Source organism: Diadema setosum, chromosome 4, assembly GCF_964275005.1.
Source record: "Diadema setosum chromosome 4, eeDiaSeto1, whole genome shotgun sequence".
NCBI classification, from domain to species: Eukaryota; Metazoa; Echinodermata; class Echinoidea; order Diadematoida; family Diadematidae; genus Diadema; species Diadema setosum.
The window spans coordinates 43,836,091-43,859,420 of record NC_092688.1 but is presented as its reverse complement, the minus strand read 5'-3'; the positions used below and the strand labels follow the sequence as shown (position 1 = coordinate 43,859,420).

Sequence of the window (23,330 nt, the reverse complement as noted above, 5' to 3'; positions counted from 1 at the left end):
TCATTGAGGAGAGGCGACCTGAAGGCTCTAACTGAAGTTCTACGTTACTGCGAAAAGTCACAAGGTACTGTGTACATTTACGGCGAAATAATCCGGGCATCATCCCTGAGAAGAATCCGGAGAGGGTCAAAAGCGAGATATACAGCTTATAATGGCGGAAAACATATTCCTTTTCGTTCCAAACATCATCGGTGAGTTGTGTTTGTGCTTGTGCCCGTGTGGCAAAAAATGTGGTGAGGTACGTACGACGATATATGTGGGACTATGGCCACATCATCTGTAGTAGTAGATGGCAGATGGCTGTGATGTGGCTGTGACAAAAAATGTGGGTGTAATAACGCTATTTATGCTTTTATATGGTTCACATGAAATGTTCAATATCATTAAGAATTTAAAAGTTCTATATACTAAAGTAAATGTAAATTTAGTTACGATGAAATCCTTGGCTTGTTTTATTTTAGCATGATATTTCTTAACTATACACAGCCCAGTCGCCGCTGTACATACGTAGCGCGACAGGGCTGTACCAACGAAGCTCCAAACACGAAGAGGGTCCAACGATCGCATGCGATCGGATTGAATTTTGATACTTTAGATCATTTTTTTGTCACTTCAAACTCATCTGACGAACAAAATGATAATGAGACTTCATATCTATGCTATGAATATTGAAATTTAGATTTAATAACTCACCTAAAATGATGGTTATATGCAGCATGTGTGAACGGTTCACGAATGGTACATCGTCTTTCACGCCAGGCCATTTCCAATATCCGGGAGGTCACATGATCTGAATGCCCTTTCAAAAGGTCGCGCTGTCGACCGTGCTGCTACACCAACACTCAAGCAGCTCATCGCACGCACGCAAAAGATTTCCGCAGAGATCAAGGCGCCATTTTGAATTCTGCAACGATGAACCCTGACGGTGTTAGGGAATCCGCCAGAAAGTATCATTTTTTGGTTCCACGGACTTATCACGAGGGCTCTCAATGGACTTACGAACCTTCTGTAATACAAGCATGCACTTAAGGTAACGTTTGGTAACGTGTACATTGTTTATAAAGAACATATAAATTTTCATAAGTTTTGTAGTTGTGTTATGGTTCCCCACTTTGTAGGTGCCCGCTCGTTGGTCAGACGCTGCATTCGCGTAGCGTATTAACAGCGTCTGGTCGGGCTAGATATTTCTATAGCCTGGGCAAGTATGGCATTCTCATACATAGATCTAACGTTGGTTAAGCATTATGCCAATACTAGGCTCCAGTCACGTATAAACACAGATCCTTAATTCAAGGATCTACACTGTGATCCAGGGAGATCCGGGGAGATCTGGGAGAGTTTCGACCCCGATGGAGTGTCGACGAGCATTGATATGACTGACTGTACACACACACGGTATCAACACGGCATCTACAAGGATCAACATGGCAGCTACATGGCAGCAACACGGACTATCCTGGATTGCTCTGCCAACACGGCAATCCCAGCAACACGGACTATCCTGGATTGCTCTGCCAACACGGCAATCCCCAGATGACGCTGGATGTTTTTGACCTCCAAAAGTTGGCGTGTTGGCCTCCCGGATGTCCCCAGATCTACACGGACATACACGGATGTCCAAGGATGTCCAAGGCGTCAACACAGATTTCTCCCCGGATCAGATCCGGGATGTCTATTTGACTAGGGCATTAGGCCTCGTACTATTTATGCAAATGACGTACGGTACAGGTCTGAGTGCGTCAGTCAGAATTGTGCAATAGTGTGCATAAATTGTAAGGTAACTATGGAATGCTTAAACCACGAGGCAAAGCCAAGTGGGTTTTGGCTAAATTCTATAGTTACCACATGCACACTATTCCGACTGACACACAAAAAGACATGTGCATTATCTGCAGAGACTCCAACTCTCCCACTTGCGACGGACTGAAAGCTTTCGACTGAAAGCCCAGTTTTGCAAAATCTCCCGTTCTCCCGCCCTGGCTCTGTCTCTCCCGTTTGAAAGGATTTCTTACTTATTGCCATTGTATAATGAAAAATAAGCCTGAGATAGCACGAGAGAGCATCTAGAATCCTAGAGCTTTCAGGGCCCTTAAGTGGGCCCTGAACCCCGGCCACAAGGAACTTAGCGCTTCGCGCACATCAAGTCGGAATCTCCCGTTTGCTAGGGGTTTCTGGCGGGAGAATCTCCAGATCAGAAGGTGCTTGGGGTTGGAGTCTCTGTATCTGTGTTGTAGAATGGGGACAATTTTCATGCCAAAAATCTTTTTTTCGATTATGTTAACCCATGGAAAATTTACTGGATGCATTTCCTTTTGGCTTGCCATAGACAAAAACCCGAAAATCATTCATCCAGTAACTTCAAAACCATGCATCCAGTAATTACTGGATCTATGCATGGCAAAAGTACTTGATGCGTGATTTTTCAGCCAATGGCCATCTCCCACTGAGTGCGCTGAACAATTAAAAAAAAATTTCCAGCTTTTTTTTTTTGATGTCATTTCCTTACTGTGGAATTGCTCTTATAAAGTTTGAAAATGTAGTAATATCTTGCTGTCGGAAATGACACCTTCAAGACTATGTGTCAAGCAAGCTGGCAGCTAGTGAAAGGGCCATGCCATGGGAATAAAGTAAAGCTATAGGCCTGACAACATTAATGATAAATGACTGATATGATTGATGGATTGCTTGCTACAGTGTGAATTCTGTGAATTACTAAAGAAAAGTTCGAGTAGCTTGATTCTGTGCTTGACAGTGTAGGAAAATAGCACACACACACACATTCACACACACACACACACACAAAAAAAAAAACCCATCAAGAAACATGTCAGTTCAGGAATGTACATGATTGATGGTGATATTGAATTATTTGTTGTAATGACTTTCTTGGATAGTCAATCTTTATCACTGTAAGTATGTTCTCTCTCCCACTGGCTGTTACATTCTCTTTCTACACCAGGATTTGGACGAATTCTGTTCACCATCCTGTCATTATTTTTCATGCGGAGCTGCTACCAGCTGGCCACATTCCTGTATCTTCTCGGCTCCTTCCTCGATGCCTTTGACGGATACTATGCAAGGAAACTTGGTCAAGGTAATTAGCAGCAGTGCTCAGTGTCATAAAGTGTACCAACAAGTTTTTACTGAAAACTGACCTGCAGAATGATATCAGATGCAATTACATTGCAAATCAAGTTTGTCATGATGCTTTCAGTGTTGAAAAACCTTCTTATTACCTCATTGCACAGTTATTTCATGTGCCATGAAATTGTGGAGACTCCAACTCTCCCGCTTTGAGGCCATTTCCTTAAAATCTCCCACTCTCCCTCCTGCTCTAGCTGGTGTTCCACTTTAAAGGTCCTGTTTACCTTTGGGAACAGTGATTAAAAAAATTCTCAAGATAAGACACGTAACGCATACAATTATATGCATGTGTAGGTCTGTTGTACCACAACACATCCTGTCATATAAAATTTTCTCGATAAAGCCTAAAATATGAGGAGATATCTGTATTTTTCTCAATAAACCATAACTGTAGATGCTATGGACACATTTTTATGATAAATACTTGTATTGTTCACATTTTGTAAATACTTGACATCAATTTTACCGATTCAAATTTTTACAGTGGTTGTTTCTATCCCTAACTCGCATTCTAAGATTATTTTAAAGCACTAATGCTGGGTTTTTGTTTCATCTGCAAATGGCCTTTAAGATTTAGCATTCTCCAGCCCAACCCGACTTTTGTCATATCTTCAATGTTTTATGTTTTGGCAAAGGTCATAGCACCAGAGAGCATGGAGCATCTACAACCCAGGAGCTTCCAGAGCTCTTAAGGGTCCTGGACCCCAGCCACAAGGGGCATCATGCTTTCCCTCTCATGATGTGCACTATGCTCACACAATTTTGTGCCCATTTTTGCATAATCAGAGTCTCCAGTGTGCTAGAGGGTTCAGGTAGGAGAATCTCCCCTCTAGGGTGGGGTTGGAGTCTCTTGAATTGAAGTTCTGAGAAACTTGGGTGATGTCTGCATCTCAGTATGAGACTACATTTAAAGGGATTGTATGGTTGTGTTTGAGACCTAACTTCATGTTTCTGACATTTTTGGTGAGATTATGTAAACCTTTTATGAAATCTGAGAGAACATGTAATTCCAAGAGGAAATCAACATTTATTTGATGAAAATCGGTTTTGAAATGGCTGAGATATCCAAAACGGGTCAATCCTAATAAAAGGTGGGACCCACCTTTTATTACAATCACTTTGTTTTACTTTGTTTTTGGATGTCGCAGCCATTCCAAAACTGATTTTCATCAAATAAAGTTTGAATCCCTCTTATGCTTTGTACTATTTCATAAGTGGTTTCTTGGTATCTCACAAAAAGTCAAAAGCCCAATCCTCATCTCCACCAATGCTATACCGTCCCTTTAAGCATCAAATTGCATATTGAGACGACCAGAATATTTCATACAGTCAAAACTTGTCCTGTTTTTAAGAAATGTCTCCAAGTGGAATTCCAAATTTGTTGCCCTTGCAGGGACAAAGTTTGGGGCCATGCTGGACCAGCTGACGGACCGCTGTGCGACCATGTGCCTGATGATGGCGCTCTGCGTGCTGTACCCATACTACATGGTCCCTCTGCAACTCAGCGCGGCGCTTGATATTGCCAGCCACTGGCTTCATCTTCACAGGTAGGGCATCACACATGCTGACACAACATTATTGCTCCTGCGACAGTTGCTCTAGTCTTATTTTCTCAGGGCTGGGGTTGTGATAGAGTTTTAGATTTAGTTTGATGTGAGGATTAGGATTAAGGGTGGGGTTATGTTTGTTGGCAGAATTTAGGTTTGGCTGAGCATGCAAATATTTCATTAGAGCAATTGTTGCAGGAGCAAGTGTCATGGAACCCACACATTGGCAAACACTCACACAAACACACACACACATTTTTACCTGCAGTCATGTAATTTGTTGATACTCTAGGAGTCAGCGAACATATTACTTCTTCCATTCTTTGTAGTTGTATAACAACATGCATTGTACAGGCATATGTTTAATCTAATGTTTCCCAGTTATCATTATTTCAAATGTCTCATGGACACTGTATTCTGTTCTTGCCCTGGAAATTCAATGTCAGAGGCAGTGTATGCTGTATATGATAATTTGCTAAACGTTTTTTTTTTTGTTACAGTTTGACCACTTTCTTATCTACTCATTATGCTATCATCTTAAACTTTGCTCAAACTGTGGTGTTCTGAACTTAATGTTGTATAATTTCGAAATGACCACCATTTTGGAGCAGTGTTTTGCCTTGTGATTCACCTTCTTGTTCCCACCATGTTTCTCACCCATCAGCTCTTTGATGGGAGGCAAGACGAGTCACAAGTTGATAGATCCGTCGGAGAATCCCATTCTCTCCGTATACTACACATCCAGGGTGAGAACGCAGTGTAGATGACTTCAGAAACCTTTGTGACATTTCTGATATATATATATTAATTTGTGAATGTGTCTTGAGTAGAAATCTATTAAGGATAAATAAAGACTGTATACGACTTGTTGACTTGTTTTTGTTGCAAATTTCATAGCTTGCACCGTGGATGTGTGGAAGTGCACATGGTTTAGTCAAGTAACAGCAGCGCGTGAAAATCTGACCGGATTTGATTTTGAAATGATTTAAAATGGTGTACTGTCTATTTTCCAATACACTGTTCATTAGGCAAAGAATATTAAAGAATCTTGCTGAATACACACTGTTGAGGAAATACTACCAGCACATGTTTAAATTAAAGTTTATGTATGTATGATTATTGGGAAATGGTTTGTGCCCCCCCCCCCCCAGCCCAGCAATGTTATGAAATCAGTAAGCTGTGAAAGGGGGAAATAGATACAAGCACAGTGTTCAGTAAAGAAGAATCTTAACTATGTATGAAAATTTGCCAAGTTTTGTACATTTTCAGTTTGTCTATGGTGGCGAATAAATGTCTATTCATTACTTTGACTCCAGATGAAATGGTATGCTGGTACAAAAAGTCACTGTCTGCTGTTTATGTTGTCTCCTGAGCTTAATGCTTATTGGCCATTTCTTTGTCTCACTCTCTCCACAGCCTGTCTTGTTTGTGATGTGTTCTGGTAATGAGCTCTTCTATTCCATGCTCTACCTCCTTTACTTCACTGAAGGACCAGCCCGTAAGTATCATCCTGTCTGTCATATTCATCTAATAGAGCTTCTCTTTTAGAAAGCAATATAGGGATTTGTGTGTTTCTTTGTTTCTGTGTTTGATTTTATTCCTTTAATTTTACAACACAAAAATACACATAACGTGATACTTAAATGAAATTCATTGAATACATTACTGAATGTGAACTTAAAGACCATGTATACAGGGGCGGATCCAGGAATTCCGTAAAGGGGGGGGGGTGCAAACAATATTTCTTGTGCTACTTCTGGGTTTCATCTTATTTTTTCTTTTTCATTTCTTTTGTTTTGACAACAAATAAAGAAGGGGCGTGTGCCTGGTGGGCCCCCTCTGGATCCGCCACTGGTATAATATGTACAATTTAGAAACTAGTATTCACTAATTGCACATTAAGTACATGTAAATACAGACTAAATCAGTATTCAAACTAGCTGCCATTCATTTTTTTTTTTTTTCCAGAGTGTGAATATGAAAACTTTCTGTTTCACATTGTTTGAGGTTCTGGAAGACATGAAAATTGTTCAAAGGAAAACTCAAAAGCAATTTTAGAAGTTCTTTTGTATTCCTAGTTTTCAATTTGCCAAACTAGGAGGCAGTTTGATTTAAAATGTGATTTTGGTGAATGTTCTTTTGGTGTGAATATCAAATAGGATGATCAAGATGGAAGCCTTAGGGGTGGAGGGAACAGAGAAAGGTTCCCATCAAAGGCTTACATTTCTGTATATTTTGGAATCATGAGATTTTATGGGTTGCTTGGTCCAACTCTCACACTTTCAGGATTTGACAGTACTCGCAATTAGTTTATCACACTAGACCAGACAGATGTGCTGAAAATACGGTGAAAGTTGTCAGAATTTGTATGTTGTGTATTATATTTGTTAGTTGTACCACATCCCATAAATGTCACCTGAAAGCCAAATCAAATCGTGATGTAGAGATGTATGTGAAGTATAATTTTTGAAAGACTCTGGTGAATATCGGCACATAGGGACTAACATGGATAGAATAAAATGTGATTTTGAATACTGCGTGACTGATTTTTCGTGCTTGGCCGTATAAGAAGAGTTTTGTATTTTTAAAATTCTGACATGGAATCAAGACATCAGCTACTGGAACATATGGTAAGCAAAAGTATTTGCGTGCTTTTATTTTCGCGCTAGTTTCTGTTTGCGCAAAAATTTCCACTTTTACAGTACATGATTATTGAAGAAACTGAATACTAGACTAGATGAGAGTATATGACAGCATATAAATATATGGTGTTTTCATGGCAATCTTGACTGCATGTTTTTTCTCTTTTCTCTGTTTGTCGTGTCATGTCATAGTATTGTTTTCCATTGGGATTTTCCGTCTGATTTTGTACATCTCGACTCCCATCGCCTTCGTCAAAGCCGGGATCAGCGTCCTCCATTTGATCGTCGCGTCCAAGAACATGGCGGTCATCGACGTCGCCGAGAGGGAAGCAGCCAGAGCCAAAGGTCAGTGATGACCAGGGGATTAGGATAAGTAGGATTAGGATCAGCAGTTGGCTTGGCTGACCTGTGAAGAAGGTTTACAAATCTGTATTTATTGTGTCTCTGTGTCCAGACTTGATATGGGTATATTGTCATGATTCTGACAGCACTCCTGTAGCAGTTAAATTAAAGCAGGCAGGAACCTTTATTTTGATTCTGTAGGTGAGCATTTTAAATAGACATGAATAGACAGTGATTGATGTATTGATTCTAAGCTCATCATTCTTTGCCAATGGGCAATATATACGCAGCAAGATAATGTTACATCTGCTTACGGAAAAAAATGTACCGTCAAACCTATCTGAAGCAGCCACCCAAGGGAGCACCGAAAAAGTGGCTGTTATAGACAGGGTCTTTAACATAGTTTTTTTTTTCTCTCGGAGGGATTTTTTTTTTTTTTTTAGTGGTCATATACGGCAGGTAACTGCTAGAGACAGGTGGCCACTAAGGCATGTTTGGCTGTATGATATGTATGTGACCGGCAACAACAGTTTCAGGCAAAAGTCGGGAATGTTGAAAATTCAGTTTTTCATTGAATCACATTGCCCATTTCCTAAGCTTTACATTGATGTAAAACACTTGTATTCTCCGGCACCCTAAGCGGTCATACAAAGTGAAATATAATGCACTTTTTGATTTGTCAGCCTGACAAAATTGCGAGAAAATGGGCTTTGACGATTCACCTCTTGCACGAAGATGATGCTGAGCGGCGATGCGAGGTGAGAATCACCCATCCGTACGATGGTGCCAATCGAGATTAAGCTCCGCCTCTAGCAACCACAGCGGCTTCTGATTGGCTCACTGAGAGAGTCAAATTTCCCATGCACCTTCCTCGGAACTCAGCGTATGGAGCCGAATCACACGCGAGATGCCGCGCCGTAGCAACACTGGGCATAGTGGCGTTCGAAAAAGATCGAAACTGACGAGTGCGATCCAATATTGGGTGTTTGAAATTCCATTTTCGATAGGAAAAACTTAGTCTTATGCTATGAAATCTAGGGTAGATGTAGAAAACATATCAAAGATTCAATTTCTGCAAAAACCCAAAATCGACAAAAAATATGGGTCAAAATCTTTGTACCCTGCCTAGGAGGGAATTTGCTCTTGTGACTTTTGCCTGAAACCATTGTCGCGGGTCACATATGTATGTGTAAAATATATGTGTACATATATTTATATAATGAGAAGAAAATTCATGGAAGTCATGCTTGTTTGTTTTATTCTTGTGGAAGCAGTTGTGTTAGGCAATGTAACTAGTTTGGTTTATTCAGACATACGTAACAGTGTTTCGAAGACTGTGCATTTATTCGGTTGTCACATTGAAGGATATCAAAATAGCAGACAGGGCAGCTGCAACGACTAAGGGGCAATGGTGACCAAGGGATCAGGATTAAGATATTAGGATTAGGAATAACAGCTGGGCTTATATGAGCGCTGTGCGCTTATCTACAAATGCAAACCTGTATTTGTGATTGATAATATGTCATAGCCACTGAGATATTTATTCAAAGTAAGTAATGTATGGATAACTGCTTGCCATGGATCTGCTAGTTGCATACCTTTAATGGTGATATAGGTTGTGAGCATAAAACTTTGATGAACATGTGATTTAACATCCTGTTTAAAAAGATAGATACCCAACCTTTTAACCCATATTGGGCCAACGCACTTGTGTAAACCAACACCGCAGTGGCCCAGCACCATTTGCACGCACACGCCGACAGGCAGACAACTCTCCAAACAATCTCTCTTCATTAGCAAGCAATGAACAAAACATAGACAAGTTATATGTCATTTGAAAGAGGATAAAATTCCCTTTAAAATGGTATATGACATGCTGCCATTCAGTGCCCAGTGCAGTCATAGTACTCAGCAGAAGTGAAGTACAGTAATCCAAAAGTTACGAAATCAATTTGTTTGTTTGCTTTTATTCATGGATTAAAAATAGCAAATGTTGTAATTTTATACATCCAGTACCGGAAATGAAACGATCAGAGTGTCAGCTTTCTAGACATAAAAATATCATGACCATTGATATAATAATTGCAGGTTTATGTTTACATTTGTGACGATGAAGCCATTGCTAGTGCACTGGAAATCAATAGTATAATGTGTGCATCCTCAGTTTGTTGAAGGGAAACTCGTCACGATAACTTTTCAGTTTCGACTGAATTATACAATTGTTGTACATACATGTCATGTGGATGTACATGTGGGACTATTATCACAGTCGAATCATCGCCCGGCAAGTGTCCAAACCTCCTCTAAAACTGCGGCAGAAAATCCAAAATCGAGCGCTCCGTACAGCTGCAGATAGCACTCACTGAAGCTTCGTGGTTATTCGCGTTATTCCATGTAAACAGACATTTTTTTCGATGATTTTTACGATATTGTTGGTGTTCGACTGACAAAACCTTCTTGAATTATCGCAGACAGTGTAGCAAAGCATTCTGGAATATGTTGTCAAAGGTTAGAAGGTGAAAGAACTTTGAAATGACGTCGTTTATATGTCATTTCATTCACTTTAAAGGGATATTCCGTATGTGGCCTCCTCGGCATTTGAACAAACTCCGGAATATCCCGTAGATGGCCCGATATGGGTTAATGTTGAAATTGAATACAATTGATTCGTCAACATTTTCTGAGTGAAATAATTATTCATATGTCTGATTTCATGCTAATTTGAATCACAAAATCCAGTTCCATAGGCATTATCTGTGAAATTGCACTCTTCATGTATGTATTCTGCAATTACTGTGTATAAGACGCTTTCTTTGAATGGTTACACCAGTCATGCAATCCTTCACTGCTTCATAAGAATTTCGTCTCCGAATGTATTGTTTCACCTTTTACTTTTCCGCAGGGCCATCTGTACATAGTGAAAGCATTGCTTGAATCTTTCTGCCTGTTTTGTTTTGCCTTTCCCTCTAAATGTTTAGGGCATCATTTGTTGATATGGAATAATTAACATATATCTAAATGCAATAATACATTTGACCAGTACATAGTAATGGGTTGGAATCAGTTGATTTCCATGCACCCCTCCCATGACATTATGCAAATGATGGTTAGGGCTGTTATGAATTTATTAATCTTTCTCTCTTTGATGGCTGAAAAGTGTCCTGTAATCTTTGATGTGCATGAAATTTCAAATGAATTTGTTTTTTCCATCCTTCAATACATGGCCTTGTTTATAGGCCAATCATTCGCATATTGTGTGTGGTCCAACATTGTATTTATTTGAGTGCAGTATGTTGTGTGCAGTAGCTGTTTGCAAATTTTGTTTTTATTGTTCTATCTTGTTTTCAATATTCACCTGCGGTTGAGGACGAGCCCTGAGTATACTCGACCAGGTGTCAGTGGGAAACGCATTTGTAGCAAAATTATCCCGTTCTCAATGGGTTAAAGGTGTGTGCATTGATTGGGGTCCAAATATTGCTGCAATCCCTCTTATCTGCAGTTTTCGTAGAGACCCAGTGACTGGCAACAGTACTGTCGAAAGAGCTGCAAATATTGGAATTGGACAGTGTAACTAAAAGCAGTACAAGCGGTTCTCAATATAATGGAATTCACGGGACCAGTACCTTTCTGTCTTTATACTGAAATTCTGTTAAAGCTTAACAAATGAAGTGTATAAAGATATATAGATAAAAATTTGAAGACCTGAAAATTCTGTTTTAACTGTGTTTGTTACATATAACGGGAGTGCACTGTACTGTACCTACCTGTAACATTGCCTTTTAATTCCCACCAAATATTCATGATATGAAGGTGACATTTGACTGTAATACTGGTCATGTTAAAGATGTTCATCTCAAGCTATGAAGCTGTTAGATCTCTGAGGAATTACTGACATTGGCATTGTTTAACAAACAGGTCACCAAATAATGTTAATTGCAAAGTATAGCAGTGAAAACATGAAAACATTTCATGAACTTCATCTGTTTGTTTTTCCCAATTTGCGAAAGCCACAAGCAACTTTTGGGTTGCCTCCAGACAGAAAGGCCTGCTGTTTCAGCTGTATGCTCAATTGGCACCAAAAAATAGGGTGATTTACTAATGTATTCAAATTTATCTTTTTTTCTTCCTCTGAAGAACTAGTAAAGAGCTTTAATATCCTCCTTCAATTACTTCTACATATGATATGTAGCATGTTGTTCTTAGGGTCTTTCTCTGCCGCAGTGTAAAAGTGGAAATTTTTGTGGTGTTTAAATGTTTGTGCATTTCGAGCAACCAGAAGCTAGCATGAAAATAAAAGCACCCAAATATTTTTGCTTCCCAATGTTCCAGTAGTTGATGTCTTGATTCCGCGGAATTAAAAGCACACAAAACTTTTCTTACGCAGCCGAGCGCGAAAAATCAGTCACGCAAAAATATCTACTTTTACAGTGTGTGCTTATAGTAAGCTCTGGTGCATTTTTGATCAGTATCAGTGGTGGTGTTGTGCAATTTCTTGTATACATAGAGCAGTGGTATTAGCCATTGTGTTTACCTTGACCTTTATGACACCTGCAGAGTAATAACGCATAAGTGTGCATATACAGTATGCCTTTTAGCACGTTTGCAGATAAAGATATAAAGTAAACGTGTTTAATTAACATAAATATCATATTGTAATTAGGTTCATCTTGAATAGGGGGAAGTCTCATGTGGACTTGATTGTTCATCTAAGATCTCCAAGAAATGATTGTGGAATTGTATGATTATGTGGTGTTTTCATTTCTACTACATCAGGGACCTGTTTTATAAAAGATTGAGCAGAAGGTCAATCGCAACTCCTTATGAAACAGGCACCAGAACAGTAATACATGCTGATAAGCAGTATTAGCCTTATGGCATCGCTACATATCGTACTTATGATAAAAAGAACAGAAGCTGCAATGGGGCTATATATGTAATTAGTTCATATATGCAGTTTTTCACTGGATGTGCTAATTAGATGCACAATAACGTCTCGGACTGGTAACCAAAGCGGTACAGTAGTAAAAATTACACAAATTAAACAATCACATGGTGTATGTCATTGTGAGTGTATTTTCCTTGAAAGCCTTTGATGTATTATGCACTGAAAATTATGTGATGGAATCATATCAAGTTCCTCATGTGATGGAATAATAATAAATTCCTTGAAGAAGACTAGTCTGGTATCCATGTGTCATTTTTTGTTTTTATTTCCACTATGTAGTATTTATCCAATGGACTTCTTTCACAAGAAAGACAATTCAAGATACATGTACAGTCAATCTTGCTTCAGTTAGCCTCGCATAAGTCCAATAAGGTCAAAGGTCTTTTCAAGTCCTGTTCTCTGTTATGTTCTATCAATTTTAATCCCTCGTAAGTCGAATTTTCTCTAAGTTGAGGCTGTTTCTTCAGTCTAGGCAAAGGTCAACTGTGCTTTGTGACTTCCGTGTTTCAGCTTGTCCCAGATCACAATTTGTTTCTCTTTCTAGTGCGGTTTTATGTGTCGGGTGATACATGCATGGTTGTTGGAGCAAATAGTTTGTAAAGTTATGACTTTATTTATGTTAGCAAAAGAACTTTAAATTGCAATGTGGCCATTTCAAATTGCATACAGTTAATGGCTTCTCTGTTTGTTATACAATGTATTGAAAAAAAAAAAATCATTATATAACATGACTGCTAATTTGATATTCCCTGAAAATGTCACTGTGAATGATCTACATTTACCAATATTCAATTAGTCACAACATCTATTTTCCAGACTTTTTCCAACAAATGCCTTGGTAATTTTTTGTTTTGAATTGTAGAAATCTCAAGTGGTCCATGTTTTATGATTACAATTATCATCATCATTGTAAGAAGTATTACCACTGAATGTGCAGCCATGTATATGTGGTAATCTGTTTGTACATGTTAGTGAAACATTAGTGAGTTAACGCCAGTCTGTCATTACTCATACAACTTTATTTGTTAATGAAAGGGGGGGGGGGGCAGACTGACTACATACCGCATTACATCATCAACTATTTTTACCTGCTTGGAACACAATGAGAGTACAAATACAAACTCATTAAAATTAAACTGTAACCCTTCCTGGCAAGTACTTTTATTTGCAATGAATTATTAAATCTTTCCTAGAAATATACAATGCTTAAATAAACTTTGTACAACTTGCTCTTATAAAATAAAAACAGAAAATAAACTTCAAAACATAGCTCTTATATCCATATTTACAGAGTTAATAACCTTTCATAACACAGATGTACACATATACACTGCATTTAAATACTTTGTACAGCCATAAAATGCAAGAATTTCTGACACATTATGTATGAAATAAGAATAGTCTGACAATTTACTAAATAGTTGCTTCATTACTGCACCAACACTATCATCATTTCTATTTGTAACACAATTCATACAGCAAAAACAAAAAGAAAACTGAATTAAGTCCTGTTACACTGACAAGAGCAAAAGCAACATGTCAGAAAATGTTTTAATCATGTCAGACAAAAGGAAAGAGAGAGAGCGAATGATCCCTCATCATGTCAACTGATAATCTCTGTTAGAGCAGGAGAAATACAGTCAACCTTGCCCAAGTTGAATTAAAGGGACCGCAGTATATCCTTTGACTTCTGTAAATTTTGATTTACATAATAGAATTGATGTGTGTCTATGACATTCAGCGCAGAATTTTGCTTCGACTTTTCTATAGCCAAGTTTCAACTTATGCCAGGTCGACTTAGGCGAGGTTGACTGTATACCATAGGCAGAATGTACGCTTATCCTTGCACAGACATATTTATATCAAAATATCATTTTTGTTTTAGAAAATATATAACTGAATCTTCATTACAATCATATCACATCTTTGGCATATACCTACTGGCAGCATTTAGTCTTCAAAGTACAAACATCATAAAAAAATTATTACTCAACTTAAGTTCACCTCTATAAACTGTTTTCACTATTTGATTGTATGATCATGCACCATCTGCCACATATTTGAACAGCCAAGTTGCCCTCGGAACACATTTTTCAGACGACATTCCTCATCAAACAGTTGTCATTCACCTTGATTTCTGTGGCTCATTGTGCTTACTTTCATCCGCAAGCAATTCTTCCACGGTGGTATTTCTTGTAAGTTCCTAAACTTGATAATACAGTGTTCTTGTGCCAGAGTTGTAGCTTTCATTAACTCTTCATGTGCCATGGTGGAAACCCCCTGTGTGCCACATTATTCAGAGACAGAAATGCAATTATGCTTTGAGAAAATATTCTGCTTTTCAAATCTATGTAACTTCTATACATTTCTGTTAAAACCTTGATATGTAGTGAGCAAAGTTGTAGAAAATATTCCAAGCCTTGCTTTGATGTAAATTGTATGACAAATCTATGATTGTTTTTCTTTCAAATGACCAGTAGCTACACTACTGTAAATGCATGACTTTCCCGTACAAAACAGTGACAAAAACTTAGAATCTACACGCAAATCCAGTAGGGAACACTAATTGCTTAAAAATAAAAGCTCTATGTGAGAGGAATAAAATCGCGACAAAAACGCTTTCATTGTATGAGTAGGGCATTTGGCGATTTATTGATTGGTTTGGGCGGGTTGTTGCGGAATATGCGAAGTTGGCACGCTGTCGACTGAGTCGGGTGTGCGAACGTGGCACATAAAGAGTTAATGACTCATGAGGTAAAACATTGCAGAGAACTCCATTTTAAGTAATCCAGTGACACTATGCGTCGACACTATGTGTCATAATGTTTAAAAAATGCTTTTGTTCATTGAAAGGCATTTGATAACCAGCCAGCATTTTGAGAAAACAAAAGATATCTGGGTAATACTAAGTTGTGTTTTTCACACATCTTTGTCCGTCAGCAATTTTAGATGGAACTTTACCCATAAGTATGACATAAAACGCAATTCATTCATGAATCCATAGAAATTGAATGGGCTTGCAGAAATAGGCCACCAAATTTCAAGTACTGGTGTGGTGGTGACATAATCATGTCTTGAAACCACAGAGTAGACAGCTGAATTTATCTAATTCATTGTATTTTAACTTTGTATCATTAGAAATAACTTAAAGGGACCTCACCACAATATGAATTGTTCAGAAACAAATCAGAAGAATAGCATTCCACAGCTTTTCCAAATTACACCTTTGTTCATTCCTATGGGTATGTAAAGAACTTTTAATTTTCAGCTTTTAACAATGCGACTACAGAAGACAACAATAGTCAGTTAGTCATAAAATTGTATGCGTAAGTTTCGTAATGCTGATTTCTTCGGAGAAAAAAAAAATTACACAGAAATACATTTCACAGAATCCATTTTCTTCATCTGAGTATCAAACTCAAACAATTTGGGATCAACAGTGAACAGAAAAAGAAGCATACCTGCAGAATACAGATGAACAGTCACCAACATGACTTGAGGGACATTAATTGCAATGGATTGTAAAGACGGACAAAAAAAAAAAAAAAAAAAAAAAAAAATGGGTGGTAGTAAAGTAGCTCTGCATTTGACCACAGAATACAATACGATGGTCATCTTTACATGGCATTGAATTTGTTTCTGCTGAGTTTGTTCTCTGTGAAAAAAATAAAAAATAAATGTTTGCGATTCTTCTGGCAATACCATTTCTACCTGATAATCATGCATATTAACAACTGGGAAAAATGAATACATTGTAACATGTGTAATATGTAATATGATGCCAAATATATTTTCCCTTTGAAATGTTGTATAAATATTGGCATGAAAGACTATCAGTGTACTTTCAGCAAGAGTGGACGGATGTAACAAATTCAAGAACCGACAGTCGACAGAAATTCAACAGTACATGGTATTCACAAATGTGTGCTCTCTGCTGAGGCAAGCTGGGTTTTTCTTATGGTTAGTTCAGCACTGCTACAACTGAAACGGGGAAAAAACCCTTATTTTGACATAAAGAGTGGACGGGTGTAAGAAACTAAAAACTGATGATTGACAGAAATTCAACTGTACATGTATGGCATTTACATATGTGTGCTTTTCACCGAGGTAAGTGGGGTTTTGTTCCTGCTGACAAACTTAGGACGGCTGCGAATGAAACGGGAAAAGCTCTTGACAGAAATGGACGGATGTAAGAAACTGAAGAACCGACAGTCAACAGAAATTCAACAGTACATGGTATTCATATATGTTTGCTTTATACTGAGGCAAACTAGCTGTTTTCTTATGATTAGTTCAGCACAGCTATGATTAAAATGGGGGGGGGGACCCTTATTTTGACATAAAGAGTGGACAGATGTAAGAAACTCAAAAACGGATTGACAAAAAATTCATTGGTGGATGGTATTCACATACATGTGCTTTCTACTGAGGTAAGTTGTGTCATCAATTCATGCATTGATCGTCAAAACGGTTGCTTTGACCCAAGCAATACCACAAATCTGAGTGATTCACTCATGAAACACTGAGCTTCACAACATTGAACAAGTTATAAGCGCTTTATGATGCATCTTACATCTGCAACACTTAGCAAGTTTTCAGTTCACTCAAATAAACTTGCAAACAAAAAATCACATTATTTGGCAAACAGGCACAAGTCCATCACAAACCAAATATATATTTATAAGCCAATTAGAAACACAAAGCAAAAACAGTTCTTCACACAAAATTTCATGTGGCTGGCACGGTATTCTGGAAATCATACATTTTTTCATTTCAGTGAACAAACAGCAAGAACAAAAATAATATATATCTTTAGTTATCTTGCACACAACAACATAAGGACGGCTTTGTTAGACTGTGTGTAAAAAAACATTGCACGAGCACAGTATCACTGAAGAACAATTTTCTAGAAATAAAGCAAATCCCTACATTTTCCCTACATTCTCCTTAGAAAAACATTCTGATCCCCAAACCCACTGGAGACCACAATCATTAATATGTGCAACACCAATATATGTAGAGGCACTACATTATTACATGTATCTCTGCACAATTTCTTTCTTTTTTCTGTTTTAACTTATGCATATTATCATTTCTGTCACTTGAGTAGCTAAGCCTCATTATGGAGCATTCAGGAATATCATCAAATTACCAATTCTACATAAAGTTAAAATTTGCAATATGGGGGGGGGGGGGGGGGTGGGGGAATAATGTGGCAAATTACCCAATATTCTAATGGCTCTATACCACATTGCAACATCTGAGACAACAAAAGCCTGGCAGAAAACTGTCAGTTTTAATCTATTTCCTTGTTTTTATGATTGACATGGCAAAGGTTCAAAAGATTGACATAGGATTTTGCTAGTGTGGAGACAATCTTTAATTTGAACTCTATCATCCTGATGAAATTACCATTTCAGTGCAGAAACGGTAAATCTTACTGCATGGATCACAAGGCAAGCTACTGCTGGTAGATTGCTATTCACAGACCTTAGTTAGCCATTATGATGCATATTATACCTTGCAAGTTACTCTACAAATCCTAAGTGAAGAGATGAAAAATATCATGAGGAATGTTCAAATAAATACATTGGCAGATTTTTGTATCCACTAATCACACATTCTTTCTTTAACAGCAAAACTGAGGCATGACAACAGTTGTAATGATGACCAAAACAAAATAAATATTTCACACTTTGACTCAAAGTATCGCCAATTATCTGTGCATTTTCAACATGAATGCAGATGCATGACTGCTGGTTAAAAAGCCTAGTAATATACAAATGATGCACAGGATAGAATCCTGTGCATCATTTGTTTTATAAAATGGGTCGAGAACTAACAGCATTTTTCACGTACCTTTGTGGATCGAGATGTCCGAAGACGTTCGTCCCAAACATTCATGCACTCGGAAATCCCGCACATATAAGTACTGTACGTATAAGAGTATACGTATGCCACACATGTTATGCACACAAGAAAGGCTGGCTGGCAGCCTGAACTAGAAGTTGTTTACAGGATTGACAGCGCGTATAGTAGCGTGCGATGCACTTGTAACAACTGATTGAGTGCGCACTGCTAGTGTAAACATTGTGACGTCAGGCCGTGCATGTTAGTGAGAAATTGATACACGCACACGTGACTCACTTCAGTGTTTCCAATTGGCTACATTCTTGAACCCATTTTATAACAAGTAATATCATTATCTTGCTTTTTTTTTTCCTGCGGATTCTGTGATTTCCAAACCAAGTCTTAAGGGCGCATAGTCCCGGTGGGTGTGTGGGCGCTGTTGATGATACTGCCGATCACCGTTACCATCGATACGAAGATTGCCAAAGTTGAGCTGTCATCAAGAGTAAAGCGCGTAGGTGTTGCTAGGTAACGTTGCCTTTGTTGTCTTCTCTGCGCATCACGCAGTCTGTAGTAATGCCAGGGTGCGTGCATATGTGCTTCTTAGTATGACATCACAAAAGAAGTTTGCTAAAGCTGTCATCCCCCTCTGCCGAATCATGAGCCAAACTGTGATCGGACCACTGACTACAGTGGATCGGACTTCTTTGGACTCTGGTCAAAGAGTAAGCGCTAAAGAGGAGTCAATAATGTAGGTCTCTATATCTAAACTTGTGCCGTGTGCCCGCGTGCGCATTTGACTAAACCACCGGGACCATGTGCTTTTAATGATCACATAACCACACTCCCCCTATGCCAGGCAAGTCTCAGGCAGCCCCAAGGCAAGCTGGAAGGTCGCTCTGGTAAGCTTGGTGTATAATTTGCGTAGTTAAGCAACTACAATGTAGTCTGCAGGGGTATTTACATTTTTCTTCTTCCTTCTTTTTCTTTTGAAACCTATCGTGTAAATGTTAATCTGAGAACAAGCTTTCTATGTGGTGCAAATGACCATATGGACCCTGTAACATATAGCACTATAGTCCTGCATGTAATACTGGGTACACATACATCTGAACAGATCCTGAATCCGGACTACAATCTCAAATATTCTGATTCATATGTGATGATACATTAATGACTGGTAGACACTGAGAATGTGTCTCCAATCAGTACATTTCAAAGTCCTGCCTGGCACTCGAGAATAACTTGCATTGTAGAGGTCCTGACATACTCTCCAACGGTATTTTACATAAAATTCTGATCCAAAGTAACATTCCTGAACATCCTGCCACCTGACAGGAAGAATAACTAGCTGTTACTTCTACACTGGACATTCTCTGTCCATATGAATGACCCCTGTTCACTTCTAGATGTATGCACTCCAACAAGGTTTCAATGTCTATGTAACTCACTTTGCCCTTTCAATATCGTTTATTTCTCCAGCCAGCTAAAATGTTGGCCCTGACAACATGGCAGCCATCTTACATATCACTAGAGATGGCTTAAAAGAGAGGTATATAATTATGGACGGCCATAAAAAGCTGCACAGACCCCATGAAGAATGTGTAAATCCAACATTTTCCATGATCTTGGTTTTTGACAATTTTCATGGTCTACTCTATGCGGAAAATTTCCCTTGCCCTCCCTAATCCTTCCCCTAGATTTCTGATCGGCACAGTGCAGAGTGCAGTTCTCATCAAGATGACATAAGTCTGCTTTCGCTCTTTTGGCTGCGCCATCACTACCTTTCCTGGTTCTGCACAGTCCAACAAGCTGCCATGCAGACTCGATTGCACACATGATCCTGTACAGAGTAACTGCTGAATAAAGCTCCGCTTTTTCTATGTATGTTGGTGTGCCAAACCATCACTTCCCTCTATTCTACACCACGATACTCTTCTCCCTCATCTCTTGGGGGGAGTTGACCACTTTCCTATCTCTGCTGACATTTTTTTTGTTTCTTCTGCAACATTTGCCAACATTTGGTGGCACAGGACGACAACATTGCACTTCTACATCTTGCAGCAGCTGAGAGCACAACTGTGTCACCTGCATGTGACAAACCCTCTGCTCTCTTTCTACAGCAGAACATAGTCTCCTCCTCACCTCTGAAGAGTTGAAACCTGTTCCCTGCATCTGTAACAACATTTTACCTTTGTGTGGTAGCACCTCCACTGCACTGCTGATCTTGCAGCAGCCATTAAAGCTTTCCCCTGCATCTAACTGTGTCTTCTCTTCAAGTGGTCTTTCCCTCATCTTGAGTGGATCGATACCTTCCCAGATATGGTGTTGGCTCATGTCAGGTTAGGACTTCCATTGCACAACTGTCCTCAAAGAGCACTTGGCTCAAGACACATGTCTTGAAGTACCTCTCCTCTCTTTCTGCGCAGGTATACATCCCCCTTCCACCCCTCAGAGGAGCTGGCTCCTTCGCTACCTCCGCTTCCCCTTGCCTCCAGTGACGCCCGCCTTTGATTTGTTCACATACTTCATGTATTCAATCTCTCCATCCAGGGCCTGGAGTTCTTCCCTCAGCTTCTTGTTCAGGTCATTCAAGGAATCTGAAGATCACAAAAGAGACAAAGCATTTAACCCATCAAGCCCTAGAGGAAATTTTGAAGCAGAGATAAACATCTCTAGAGTAATCTCTACATCATCAAATTGGCACCTTTGAATTTCACGGCATATCTTATGTTGGACAATGATTAGATTGCTCTGGTTATATTCATTACATCTGCACTGAATGAGAAAGATCTCTTTTTTTTGATAACGAATTGCCAATTTGAGAGAGCAACACAAAATTTAATCTTCTAAAACATGTCACCAATTAAAGAAACAGTTACAGTTAGCAATTAAGATGGTCTAAAAAATTGGCAAACACTAAAGCAAACACAAGAGTAGGAGGAACATACATGCTATTTTTGTCAAATAATTACCTGGTAAAAGAATGTCATGATGGCATGACAAACATACAGGCACTAATAACTAATATAATTCTCCTTTCTCCATGGAAAAATAATCTGATAGTCTATGATACTACAGTATATGAAATTTTTTTGTTTACAAAGTTTATGTTGCTTTTATGAGTGGAGCTTTATGGAGCTTTTGGACAATGGTTCTGGTAGGGTTCATAGGACAAGAGAATGAATCAACTTTTTTCTTTTTTTTTTAAGATGAAAATTGTTATGCCTGGCTTGTGAACACATACCTGAGTTGGGACCTTTGTAGTTGATGTCCAGGTTGTTGGTTGCTGCTGCTAGCATCTTGTTGCTGCCCTGTGGCTTGTACTTGACGGGTGGTGGCGTCACTGCGGGTGTCTTTGGGATGGTGTTCAGGGGAACGCCGTTGGAAGCTGGCGAAGATGAGAGGCACAAAGCAACAGAAACATCAAACAATAAAGGAATTTCAAAATAAAGCCTTAACAGGTACAAATGCAAACAAACAAAATGTCGGTCACAGCAAGAATCACACATTTCATATGTAATATCAGGAAAACCTAATACTGCACGATCCCTTCAAATCAAATTTAATCTAAAAAGTTCCACATTCAAATGTCTTCAACTTTGCAGGCATGCCTCTTATGAGAAACACAGGCGACATGGATTCACCCTTTGAGGTAGTTCTGGAAACAAGGACAAAATTGCACAGAACGATGATGGAAAACGATTCACCCTTGAAACTTTATAATCACAAAGACACCACCCCCCCCCCCAAAAAAAAAAAACATCAACAACACAACAACAACACAAAACAACAACAACAACAAAAACATATGAATGAATAGATTAAAAAACAGATTAAAATATGTATGTGTATGGTTTACTACATCCACCTCATATACTGAATCCCTACTACTTAGGTTTAAAAATATGAAAAACATATCTCGTAATTCTTCTGCTGATCAATCAGTATGCAAGAGTCCAATAAATAGAGACCATAAATACAGAGTGAAACCCACATGAAAATCAGAGCAAAGAAGAGGACTTCATATCTACTGAAGTGCATTCCATGTGTCCTCAGTCATTACCTGTTAAATTTTTGCTTGGCTGCTGGGATGACCCTGCCCCACCAGTCCCACCTCCTCCGCCTCCTCCTCCTGTACCGCTGCCTCCAGCTCCAGACCACGCTGTCTTCTTACTCTTGGTGCTGTAGCCCGTGCTGGTGGTGTTGGCCGTGGAGAGGCCCTTGGGGGGCCTGCCTCGCAGGGCAACCTGGCTGTGGCTGGCACCGACCGTGGCCTCGCTGGTGGTGGATGGGTGGTGGCGCAGTGAGGTTGCGGCTGCAGCAGCAGGGTTCCCGCTCCCAGTCTCATGGATAGTCTGGAGGTCATGACGGTTAGATGTATCTCGCCGAGGGCTTGAGTCTGTCCACAATCACATGACAAAGATAACATCCAAGTTAAAGAACCATGAGGCTTATACAAGACTGCTTCCAATCACTGACTCAACATGAATACCACAAATAAAAACACTCAGGAGTATAAAGCATTCTGATAACATCGACTAGTTGCTTAATCTAGGCTCATGGATTTAAAGTAGGATATATCAATTACGATATGTATCCGTAGAGATGAAGATAGTGAGGTAGACCAGACACAAATAAAGGACAACTTACAAGACAGATACAAAAAAGTTAAAAGGGGGAAAAAATGGCTCAGCTGCTAAGCAGTAACACAAGGTTAACATAATATAAAGTCTCACATATTCAGAAATAGATAAGACAGAGGAGAACATATTGTAGCCTCTTTGTGTTATTTATTGTGTATCTCTTGTATGTAACATTGATGGAAGGTACATTCCACATTCGTATTCCTGGACAAGA

General features: G+C 39.0%; 2 protein-coding genes across 2 annotated transcripts in view; one reads left to right on the top strand and one right to left on the bottom strand.

The window, feature by feature from the left end:
• The first annotated feature begins 55 nt into the window (after positions 1-55).
• Positions 56-8,091, top strand: LOC140227317 (CDP-diacylglycerol--inositol 3-phosphatidyltransferase-like). Its single transcript, XM_072307734.1, has 6 exons — positions 56-191; positions 2,960-3,094; positions 4,538-4,691; positions 5,356-5,437; positions 6,108-6,189; positions 7,526-8,091. The coding sequence occupies exons 1-6, from the start codon at positions 152-154 to the stop codon at positions 7,684-7,686; spliced, it is 654 nt and encodes a 217-aa protein (XP_072163835.1). The 5' UTR covers positions 56-151; the 3' UTR covers positions 7,687-8,091.
• Positions 8,092-20,942: 12,851 nt separating this feature from the next.
• The window catches only part of LOC140227918 (uncharacterized), a 42,349-nt gene continuing 39,961 nt past the window's right edge, over positions 20,943-23,330 (bottom strand). Inside the window, exons 18-20 of the mRNA XM_072308300.1 lie at positions 22,537-22,872; positions 21,718-21,861; positions 20,943-21,070 (exon numbers count right to left, since the gene is read on the bottom strand). Of these exons, the coding sequence (XP_072164401.1) occupies positions 20,943-21,070; positions 21,718-21,861; positions 22,537-22,872 (608 nt within the window). The remainder of the gene's footprint in view (positions 21,071-21,717; positions 21,862-22,536; positions 22,873-23,330) is intronic.

Coding starts and splice junctions, on each gene's coding strand:
- LOC140227317 (XM_072307734.1), top strand. CDS start 152: ATGGCGGAAAACATATTCCTTTTCGTTCCAAACATCATCG. Junction 192..2,959: donor TTTCGTTCCAAACATCATCG/GTGAGTTGTGTT, acceptor TTTCTACACCAG/GATTTGGACGAATTCTGTTC. Junction 4,692..5,355: donor CACTGGCTTCATCTTCACAG/GTAGGGCATCAC, acceptor CTCACCCATCAG/CTCTTTGATGGGAGGCAAGA.